The 12,360-nt window shown below is 36.8% G+C and overlaps 1 protein-coding gene across 6 annotated transcripts in view; it reads left to right on the top strand.

Moving 5' to 3' along the window:
* LOC136631407 (potassium voltage-gated channel subfamily C member 1-like) overlaps positions 1–4,441 on the top strand; it is a 113,449-nt gene extending 109,008 nt beyond the window's left edge. For all 6 annotated transcript variants that reach the window (XM_066605694.1, XM_066605693.1, XM_066605688.1 and 3 more), the window contains one exon: positions 4,187–4,441. In XM_066605694.1, coding sequence (XP_066461791.1) covers positions 4,187–4,323 — 137 coding nt within the window. In that variant the 3' untranslated portion in view covers positions 4,324–4,441. The remainder of the gene's footprint in view (positions 1–4,186) is intronic.
* The last annotated feature ends 7,919 nt before the right edge of the window (positions 4,442–12,360 follow it).

The raw sequence follows: 12,360 nt of genomic DNA, 5'->3' as shown, positions 1-12,360 counted from the left end.
TTTCTGTGACTGGGTGACTGAAGACAATTTTCCATAGTCCTTGGAAGTGTTGAGTGAATTGAAACAGTCAAACCTTTCTAAAAGTTCAGTTCGGCATGAACCCAAACCTTGGGCGTTTTTTCTCGAATGAACCCCATAAAATCTCTTCTTCCTCTTTCTTTTCTTCCCCTTTCTCCTCTTCTTCCTCTTCCTTTTTGATTTTCTTCTTCTTTATTAACCTTTCCTTAGAAACAGCTCAAAAGTATTTAGATACATTTCTAGGTGACCTAGGAATGTTATACTGGGCTTTTATGGCTTAGACAGTGTCATACTCCAGTTTTATGGGTTTTTTTCCGGTCTGGAACTAAATCAGCCCGAACCAAACTAATTTTTGCAAACCAGCTGAACAGAACTTTTGTAGAGTTCACTCATCACTAGTCCCTGGGAACTATTCTGTTTTTAAAGATTTTATAATTAGTCTTTCATAGTAGTGTGGTTAGGCTGAATGATATATAGAGCTGTGTAGTGGCACTAGCATTACTGCTTCTTGTTTCTTTAGATATTGACATCTCAACCAAAGTACTATGCTGATTCATAAACCCTGAATGGGACAGCTGTTAGCTGCTATCCCTTCCATTCAGCTCATTTTTTGAGGGATTGTCCCGTGAAATAGACCTCAAGGGGTCGATGTATGCAAATGTACCCCTACATACAAAATGGGCATTTCTGGCAGGATTCATGAGTGGTCCTGGATAGATCGAGGAGGGCTGAAAATGCCTTAAAAATGGGTTTTCAATATTGAGAAGTATGCTCATAACAGTTAATTCAAGATTCAAAGAAAGAATCAGCAGAACTTTCACTTTTTTGAAGGAAATTAGTAGAAGATAAGGGTACTTTTACATGATCCAATTATTGACCGAAAATTGGCTCAAATAAGCGATTCAAAGTGGAAATATCCCATGTAAAAGCGGGACCCGATAGGGTACTGATGATTAATTGCTCATTAGTCACTATTCACTTTGTTTGAACTACTGAAATTTAGCAAATAGTAAGCGTCTTCTCGCTCAGTATAAACAAGCATTCACTCATCTTTGAATGACTGCCTGTTCACAGTGAATGGAGTCGGGCAACTGTAAGAGATCTCTAGTGTGCTTTGCCTCCATTCACTGAACCCCTACCCCTCCTGTGTGAAAGCACAGAAGCAATAGTTGTTGGGACGACTGTTGGGTACTTCCATGCCTGACAGTCATCCCATGTAAAGTACCCTAAGTAAAGGGTATTTACAAACTTTAACCTCATGTATGGATCTGTAGCTTGCTATGGGCCTATACTGTACCTCCCTGTGTTTTCGATTTTATAGGAAGGCACACAAAGATACATGTTGTATTACAGAATTATTCTCCTGTAGAGACATTGCTTCCAGGGGAAATTCGCTGCCTCACAGACCTCCATACATTACAGATCCATAATATTGACCAGTAAGGATTCATATGTCGCTGTGCAAGGTCTGTTTGCATGGCCATGTGCATGAGCCCTTACTGAACTTTTTGTGTAGATATGTTTAAAAGAGTAAATTTATGTTCTTTATAGGTCTATCTACAGCATATTTAGTTAAATGAAGGGTGTCAGTTGACTCAATGGATGCCCACTGGTTTCAATGGATGCCCTGTAATGCTTCAGAGATGAGAATTTACATCATGGTCACAGAAAACAGCTTATCAAGGGGGTTTGCTACATGTCAATAACACGCCCTATGCTCTCAGCAACCTAGGAAATATCATTCTCTTAGCAAATCAACTCCACTAAATTTACATGACAATAGTTAGACTCGATGGTCTCCAATCTGTGGCTCTACAGCTGCTACAGTACTACTATTTACTACATGCTCTTACAGCCTGTAGCTGTCAACGCATGCTAGGAGTCATAGTCTGACAACAGCTGTAGAGGCACACGTTAGAGGTAAGATCTGCAGTGTAGGGCAATGTGATTGTAAGGAAGCAACCTGAAAACCTGGAATTAAAGTGTAATTGTCATTAACTTTTGTCATGACTATGATCAGTCAGACATTTCATGAAATGACAATTGCACTTTACATGAACTACAACTACTACTCTGGAAGCAATACTACGTGTAACTGAAGGTCGATACAGAAAATTGGCTTTTTTTATGATTTGGTGGTGCATTTCTGAAAGCTTATGCAAAGGAAATACTTTTAGTTGCACATATCAATTGGATCTGACTGGCTTTTATAGGCCACCACATGCAGTATTATTGCTTTGCATCAGCTTTCAAGATGTCACCCAATGATTTTAATAATGGGAAATGGTCACATTGTAACTTGCTTGTGTCGCTACCTTAAATGTTTGTGCTTGGAGCTGTGTATGTAATTTGCCAATAAAGTGTCTACTCAGAAGTATCGCAGACAAATATATGTCCCATCATGTGCAAAAGAAAGTGAAAAGAAAGCCATAAAACTCCTTCATTACTGAAAAATGAAGACCCTTGCCTCGATTATAGTGGAATACAATGGCTGGTCCAGTTAGATCAGTTACTGTAATAGCGTTTCTTCCCTGCTCTAGTTGCTAGTCAATAGACCCAACTAGCCAATAATGCAGGTTTACTTTAAAGGATAGTTCCAGGTTTGGTAGAAAGTCTGCAGGTCTACTCCATTAAAGTTTGGCTTCCACAAGGTTTACTAAGGTCCAATAGACCTAGAGAAGACTGATATCATTTTTCTAGGTTTTTGGTAGCCCCAATGAGCTAAAATGAATTGATGGAGCACACACTGTCTCCAAATGTCAAGACTGATAAAAATCAGAAGAGTCTAACAGAGTCTAGCAAGTCCTTTTGTCTCACACTGACTGTATAGTAGGACAGGTAGTGTATATTGCACGAAAACATATTGCAGTCCTCAAGTTTGGTTTTTGAGAATGTAGGACACAAGACAGTGGCCGTGTTGAGGAACTTATTGAACCCCTTGAACCACAGACCCTAAAGAAGTAAACTCTGGACTAGGTCAGTGATTAAAGTTCCCTTTCTTATTATATTGTATGATTAGTATTGCCTTCTGTACCATGAATAAAGGTGGCAATATAAAAGCAGGTGATTTACCCATAATCAGTGAAAATTCTTAGAGTCGTGTGCACCTTTCTTTCATATGATATATGGAAGAGTCAAAGGTCATTTTCATTGCATGGAGATTAGAGATGAGCGAGCATACTCGCTAAGGACAATCACTCGATCGAGTATTGTCCTTAGCGAGTACCTGCCCGCTCGGAAGAAAAGGTTCGGCTGCCGGCGTGGGTGAGCGGCGGGGGAGAGCGGGGAGGAATGGAGGGGAGATCTCTCTCTCCCCCTGCTCCACCCTGCTCACTGCTGCAACTCACCGCTCCCCCGCGCCGGCAGCCGAATCTTTTCTTCCGAGCGGGCAGGTACTCACTAAGGACAATGCTCGATCGAGCAATTGTCCTTAGCAAGTATGCTCGCTCTTCTCTAATGGAAATTTAATGATGTTAAATGAGAACGACTTATTTTGCAATGTTGAGCATATATTAGCTAGCGATTCTTGTCTCAGTCATTATACCAGAAAACGACCAATGAAAAGGCATGTATTTACCATATTTACTGGACAGACAGTCAATAATATAGTATCAGGTCTCAAGTAAAATTCACATTGTACCCGAGCATATTGTAAGAAAAATCTAGATCCTTGTAGTTTGAATGGCTTTGGTAGTTGAGGTATCATGGTCTGCTGACAATGTTGATTCTCAGGCTAGAATAATCAATAAGTATTAAAATGCATGGCAAGGAAGAATGCAAACTGTCAGGCACTAAATGAAATGTGCATAAATTCAATATAAGTGAAGCAAGAATACACTGTATTACATTGCTTAGTTTTGCAATTCTAATTCAACAAATTAGAAATGTGCTTATTTACTGCAAATAAGTATAATAATCATGGCCAAAGATGAACTTTCTTAAACAGACATTATGCACATATTTATAGAAATATACTAAAAATGTTTGTTAAACTGTATCGATGCAATCTGAACATGAAAATGGGCACATATGAGGTTTGTTTTATTTCTGGGTAGCCACAATTCGAGCTTTTCATTGTATGAAGTTTCCCTGTCCATGATTCTGGGCAAAATAAGTTGTGCTTCATAATCTTTTTTTTTTCTTTTTTATTTATCTCATGGATATCAAGGTTATGAAAAATCCCGGAGTCTAAACAGCATAGCTGGCATGAGTGGAAATACGCTCAGACTGTCTCCTATCTCTACCCCATTTGGGTCACCATCGGCAGTGAGACGCACTCGGTCTCCCATTCCCTCCATCTTATAGCATGGACTCAATCAACTCATAAGGGGAACCTTAACTAGTAATAACTACAAAAACAAAACATCAACACTGGCAAAAGAACAAAATAAGACAGAGACTTTAACAAATCGTGTTATTTTTTAAGAGGATGAAAAAAAAATTATAGATTATATGCAAATATATTTAAAAAAAAATCAAGTTTGGCTTTTAATATAAGGGAAAAAAAAGACAAAAAAGAAAAAGAACAAAAAACAAAAAAAAAACAAAAACATTTTGCACTTTGCTGAGAACTATATAATTAAAAAACAAAAACAAAACAATTTTCATGACTCCCCCTACTGAATCGAATAGCTGTGCTCCAGGAAGACACTGTTGTGGAGTAGGAAATGCTCTTCCGCTAAGGAGGCACAAGCCAAAGGAGGTTTCTTTAGGGAGGAGAGGGATACAAGGGTATAACTTTTTTAATGCTATGAATATTTATTGTTCTTAAGAATTTCCTTCTTGAAATATGAAGGCAAAGTTTAAAAAATGTTAATATATATATATAATTACATACAGAAGACATTTGTTAACAATCCTACAGAAAAGTTGTTTAAATATATACATACTTATATTTATGATTCTCCAATACATTAACTTTTTTTTATCTTTTTGGTGGGGGAGGGGATCGTCCTTCTGATTTATTTCCCTTTCTTTCCTTTTTTATTAAACCTTGATCTTATTCCTATGGCGCTGCTTTGTGCTTCCTGATCACCCCTCACCACCATACTCAGGATTTTATGAGCCATATATCATATATTAATATATGTATATGTGAATATATACATATGTATATACTAACTATATATATATGTGTATATATATGTGTGTGTATTTTGTGTGTCCGTGCGTTTGTATATGTGTGTGTGAGTCTGTGTATGAGTGTGTGTAAGTATGAACGTATGTGTTTTGCTACCCTCACACCTCCTTACAACTTCTGTGCATGATCTACTGTTGCAAGCAATAACAAGTCTGCCTGACTGCATGTTCCTGAATTAAAAGATACCTAATTAATTCAAATATGTATATATTGTAGTTTAACATGATGACATTCCCATACCTATCTAATCATTTTTGGTGCATGGCTCTGTTGACTGGTGTTTTTGTTTTTTTGTCAGAAAGCTGAGTCCACTTCTCCTTTCTTTCTCTCTTTTTCTCTTTTTTTTTTACCTCCCTTCCACTATCTTTACCTGTGTTACACTCCCTTCTGTCTCCTTCCTCCTTCTCTTTTTTTTTTTTTTCTCTTGTCCTCACGCAGAAAATTATAAGGAGAGTCCTGTCCTTGTTCGATATATGCAGGCGGAAGCTGTCACTGTGAATTAATTGATTTCCTCCCATGTACACTATCTCCTTCCAACACCATGATTTCCAAATAATACTAATTTCAAAAAAAAAAAAAATTGAAATACTAAAACAAAACATCAACTACAGAACATAGAAGGTAATGAAAAGAAACAAAAATTTAAAAAAATGAAAAAAGTGTGACAAAATATTAGAGAAAATCAATTCAAACAACGAGGGATGGAAATCAATGGTCATTGTTAATGCCTATGAGAAATTGGTCCTGGAATAAAATCAGCTGCAATGAAGAAGAAGACGTGGAAGAAAGAAGGAACTGAAAAAAAATATATAAAAAAAAAACTGGATACTTCTATTTTTTAAATTGAGGTTCTATACATGTGGATTGCACTGGAATGATGAGAAGAATGTGTTCATCACTTTGACTATTTGCAAGGCAGTTCTCTGCCACGGGTGTGATCATGCATCAACAAGAAATTTAACAATACAAGGAAAAGGAACTAGAAAGATAAAACAAAACAAAAAAAGTTCAAAAATACTATTTAAAGATTGCATTTTCCTAGCCAGCATGTGTTTGCATGATATACTGTAACAATGATATTTAATGTTATATGCAAAAAAAGGTATATTTTCCTTCCAGACTTCAAAATCTGAAAATGTACAAATTTAGCCAGCCATTCGATGATGATGATGAGTACCTTAAAGACACTACATAAATTGGAGGGATCTATGAAAGGGGCTCTTTTCCATGAGAGGAGTATTCCGAAGGTGCTTTTCTGTGTGAATACTCTGCTCTTTAAATCAAAGTAATACTTCAAAGATGCATTTCTAATTGAGCGCGCCAGAGGCCCTGGTGCTAAATGTATGTTTGTTGGGATGATGATGAAGATTTACTGGTTCCAGTGCGTATTTTTAACTCGCCCTTTGTTTCTTATTCACAAAGGATGGCTATGAAAGGGAGTTGGTTCACTGTTGGTTTAATTTTATATGTCTTACATGGTTGACAGAAGAAGGAGAGAAGAAAACGAAGGAAGATTTAGAATTGTTTTTGCAATTCAGTTGGGTCTCACCAGTCATGAGAGCTAGCGCAGGCAAAAATCCGAGGAGTTGCCAGTAGCAAACAATCAAATTATTGGTCTTATTTTCTCATCTGCACTGGAAGAAGCCTCTAATCTGATTGTAGCCATGGACAACATCTCCACTTTATGCACAAATACTCTTTAGAGTCCTATATGATTTTACATGTAAACCAGCAGTCCAACATCTTTCGTAGGTTGTGAGCGTTGTTCCAAATACGAAAGAGGGTGTTGAGCCACATCGAGTGTTGAAAGAGAAAAAGTCTGGAACAGATATGACCAGTGACATGATTTTCATCCTTGAACCAAGTTCTAGTAATGCTATAATATCCCTGGTGCCACTAATATATATAGCTACCCAAAACTGGGAAGTCACATGTAGGGGATCAAGAGCCACATGTATTGTAGTTCCTAACACACTAAAGAGAGGATCAATACATACAAACATTATGGACAGAAGGATAAAACTGAACATCTTGTTGCTATTATTTTCCTTTTTTTGCTATATTTTTTTACATTTTTACTACTCTGACAAATTTTATTATGGGAAATGAATGAATCATGTCATGTTAAAGCTTTGGACAATTTACATACATTTTTTCGAACGTGCTGTCCTTAGAAATAGAAAATGTATCATTTGGTTTTTGTTGTTTGTTTTCTATTTTTGTTGAGTTTTATTATAATGATGAATTTAAAAATTAGCAAATCTTCAGTTTTCCCAATTTATTATTATTATTATTATATTTTTTTTTACAAAGCTACAGTTTTATATATCAGCTCAAAAAACAGGCAACTCCATTGATGCACATGAAGATGCACAGTAAAAGGACATTCTTTTGCTCTAGATAACTTTCTGGCTTTGGCTAAAAATATAAACTAATTAGGTGAACCGTACACTTCATGTGATGCCTGCAAGCAACACTTAGTCTCGTTTCCATGCTTCCCTGCTAAATTTAGATATTTTCTGAAACACATTTACAACCCGCAAGAATGAAACAAAATATACAATAAAATACATTGGCTGCTACTAGCCCCATTATTATACACTTTTGGATTTGAAAACGTTAATTCATTCACAGTGCATGAAAATTGTAACACGTGGGTGTTAGATAAGGAAAACATTCATCAGTCATACAGGATAAGCTAGTAATTACGGTATATAGCTGCTATAGATTAAAGTGCTCAGCTGTTCTTAGTATTCTTGGGACATTATTGCTAATATCTACATGGATTGATCATTTCTATCATTATAGCATAGACCAAATTGCACATCTCCATCGGAATTATTTTATTTTTTTCCTCTTTTAGTCTTAGTTTTTATTTAATTTTTTGGCATTTTTTTAGTTGTAGTTGAGCTTTATATGAATGTCACCCCATCATGCTAAAAACGGAAAACTCTGTCCTTTTATCTGTTCTTTCTATCATCATAAAATGACCATTTTAATGGCATGACCTGTGTTCACCTTACACATTATTTTACTGACCCTTATGTGACTATGAAGGAAAGAAAGTGAAAAGTGCAATGAGTTCTATACTACAAGCATTTACTTTTCCAATTACATTCCATTTCTGCGTGAGAAAGTGTAAGAATGGTGTGCTGCTGTCAATAAGTGTTCGCATCAAATCCAGTTTTAGCCATCAGCTTGCAAAAATTGTGACCCTGATTATACCAATATTTTCTTTCATTTTGGCGCACAAGCCCCATTCTGCATTTGCCATAGCGGTTAGGCCTTGGTGTAGAGTACAACCACAAAGGATGAACACACCGTGAATTTTCAGCAACTGATTTGTGTGTGGAAATAACACAATCTATACAATAGTAGCAAAGCGGATGAGATTTTCAACAAAACGTTTCTACACTCTGTTTGGAATATAACAAGCAATGCTGATTTTAAATTCACAGAATGTCAATTTGTGTGGCTGATTGTCACTGTGGCTTTCACCTCTTTCAATGAGTGGGGTGAAATTCGCATGTAATATCTGCTACAAATTATGTCCCATGTGGATATACTCTTAAGATTCTACAAAACACACGAAGTTCTCAGAGAACAAAAAATATCTCACTGCTGACTTTGGCAATTGCACCCAATTCAGTTTTTATTTTCCAAACTGCAATGGAAGGTTGCGGTTTACATGAGGACGAAAATGTAAAAAGGTATCAGATTTTAGAACAGCTGCACAAAATAGTATAAAAAACAAACTAAAAGTTACTCACCTGTAAAGTTCCCTGCTACTCCAGCACCGATGCTCTGCTGCTCCCCGCAGTTTTTACTTTTCTTCCAGCAATGACATGCCATGCATACACATAACCACTCCAACCAGTCATTGGTCTCAGCGGTGATGCTAGCATGTATGGCACGTTATTGCTGACATCAGTCATTGGGTGCAGTGGTCATGTGGCTGTATATGGCCCATTGTCATTGCAGGAAAACTAAATGAAGGCCACAAGTAAAATTATATTTGATCTCTAAAATTGGTCTCAAATTATGTTTTTATTTTTTTTTTTAATTATTTAATTGCTTATTTTCCCTTTTTTTATTTTGTACTCATAGGCAGTATACATATTTACTACAGTGCTACATATACATTTTCATTATAAATTATTTGTGGATTACGTTCCAGCTCTCCTGCGTTAGGCTCAAGCTTCTTGTGCCTGTTAACGTATCTAACCTTAAGGTGTTCAAGAACCACCTTGCCACACGGATAAAAGCTGGTAGAGAATGCATAAACAGTAAAGCAGTTGCCCATAGCAGGAAGTCAAATTCTAGTTTTTCTTTCTCTTGCAGATTAGAAAATGAGAATCACAATCTGAATTCTTGTTACGGACAAGACTAAATCCATTATTTGCCTGCATGACTCCCATACATTTATTTATCGCCCCAAATGAATTACTGGGCAGCAATACTTGCTACCCGATGTCTATACTGACAAGGAGATTTATTATTTCATTATAGGACTAAGATGTAATACAATCCAGGAAGAGAATATATTTTTGGGTGAAAGGTAATGAATTCTTCCTGTATGCAACTTCTTCTATGCAAATTCTGGTAGTAGTCTCTCCTGCTTCTGGCGTAAAATGAGACCCTCAGTAATGAACCAATCTCACTTTCATGAAATGAGCATCTTGTGTTGTATGTGCATGTACTATATGACTTCCTGGCCAGATTAATTTCATGCTTGCAAACATATTCCTGGCTGTTTCTGCACATTTTTTTACTGTTTGTTCTTGATTGATCATTGCGAGATGGTGGAAAAAAAGGATAAATTATATTAAAGAGTCATTTTATTTTTCTTGGTTTCTTTCTTCCCTGAGTAAGTAAAGAAAGACACTTAATAACTAATTATTCTATGTGTTTATTGTAAGGCTGGGGCTACAGGAAAATCGCCCACACAATCCGCAGATTGCAGTGGTTGTTCAGCAAGAGGGCCACTCTCCATTGGTCTGGGTCATCCTGGACTCAACTGTTGCTGAAAGTGTTGTAAGCTATGTCTACTTCCAAGTGTCTTGGTTGTGTGGTCTTTAAGTATGGCTCTCTTGGTGGACTAAACTGAAGTTCAGGCAATGGAGTAGCCCTAGCCTAATAATTAACTGTAGCTCTCTTCAATGAGGTTTTATTTCAAGCCTCGAATTTGCAAATGGTGATCACTGGTGGTCATTGCTGAGCAGTTCACAATGATTAATCCTTTCATCTAAATGCATGCAATAACAGAAGCTACTCTTGTTGTGACCAAACTCTTACTCTCGAGTTCTCCCAGAAGGGTAATATTTCAAAATATAGAATTACATTAATTAATAGACTTCTTCTTGAGTGAGGGGGGACTGAAAAATGACCCTGTTGGGGTTACTTGTGAACTGAGGCTGGATACCTCTGCTCTGCACGTATGCCATATCTGTTCTATAACTATGAGTAAACTATGTAAAGTTTTATTTGCATAGAATTTTTGCTTTGACACTTAAACTTTGGTGTAGCACACGGACGTTTAAATAAATGGAACATGTCAATATAGAGATCCAATAGAAACAAATAAAATTATTCACTGATTAGCAAGAGTCGCATACTAGGAGGCCCATTTATTGGTATTGATCAAGTATGGTCCTTTCATGTGACCACTGTTGCAATTCCCTTAGAGGAGTGTCTAGAAATAAACATTTGTAGGATATAGCACCTGTCATGGGGTGGAATCATGTAGCTCTTTGTGACCAGTATGAGTGCTGTTCCTATAATTTAGTTTTCACATTAAAATGCTTGAACAATAAGGCTAAAGGATACATTAGCTTAAAGTAGTAGAACTTCAGCTCTTCAAATTTTGAGAATCTTCACAGTGAGGTATGCATAATTTTATGTAAAAAGGGCTGAAATACAAGAGCAACATTCTTAAACCAAAGGTGTACAGGGAAACGAGGAAGTTCCATAGCAAAAATTGTGATAAGGTACCTTCTATGTGCTGACAAGTATTAGAGGGAACCTTTCAAACCAAGCTCTTTCCGCCAATTGGAGGATTGGGCACAGCTATTCTGTTGACCCCATAGCAGCTCCATGTCTGCCTCTATTGCACATACTTTCTTGTCCCTAACTATGTATTATATTTCATCAAAGTGTGGTTCCTCAGTATTGATCTTGAAATTTTGCAGTTGCTAGGGGGCCATTGTTTGTTGACATCCATATACCTATAGAGTTATTTTATGGACACATGTATGACAACATTTACAGCAAAGAAATGAACAGCACTCAAGGGTAGGCAAAAAGCTGGATACATGCCTCTATGTTTGGGAATCCTCCTTCTCACCCAACGGAGCAGCAAACCAAACAATAATGGAGAGGCAGCAATCCAATGTAGTGCCAATTAAAATCTTTTTTATTGCACAAGTGCAAATGTCCTTATGCAATGGAAAAGAATGGGATTGATAGCAATAAAGACTGCTCATCCAGTTGCAACTACGGGAAATGGAAAAAAAAAAAGCAGCGTCCCAGGAAAAAGGGTTAGTTTTGGCTGGTGTACTGGCGTGTTGGAGTAGAAGAAAGATGTGTAGACAACAAGTAGAACAGGTGCTACAGGTCTAGTATGCTTGGCGACCAGCAGTCCAATTAGCATCTGTGGGAGTGTTGAGGAGCTGAAAAACTAGGACATTGGGGCAACCCACAGTCAGTCTTGGTTTATGGAGAGGACAAAGTAAACATTTGGTGAAATCCAAATAACATTTTATTTAGTGACATAAAGCCAGCAATGTAACACGTTTCGAGGTAAGCAGACCTCTTCATCAGACAGTTGGGTAAGTGATAGTATTAGTAAAATACAAAGTACAACAAGAAAAATATAGTAAAAAAATTGACAGGAAGATTAAAAGAAAATAAAAAGAAATAAAATAATTTTTTAGCAAGCTTCCTTTTATTTTTTTTAACCTTCCTGCCAATCTTTTTACTATATTTTTCTTTTTGTACTTTGTGTTTATTTTAGTTTTTACTTTGTCAATATCACAAACTAACACCAACTATCATACCGGTGTCTTAGTTTTTCACCTCTTCACCACTTCCAGTAGCGACTGTACTCAAGAGCATCGCATTGGAGCAAAATGTTAGCACCAAGTATATTAGAAAAGAAGAACATCACACTTACTTTAGCAATACTTAAAGAAAGTTATAGACCC

The sequence above is a fragment of the Eleutherodactylus coqui genome, chromosome 6, assembly GCF_035609145.1.
Source record: "Eleutherodactylus coqui strain aEleCoq1 chromosome 6, aEleCoq1.hap1, whole genome shotgun sequence".
Classification (NCBI taxonomy): domain Eukaryota; kingdom Metazoa; phylum Chordata; class Amphibia; order Anura; family Eleutherodactylidae; genus Eleutherodactylus; species Eleutherodactylus coqui.
The sequence above is the reverse complement of the archived record's forward strand: the minus strand, read 5'-3'. Positions and strand labels throughout refer to the sequence as shown.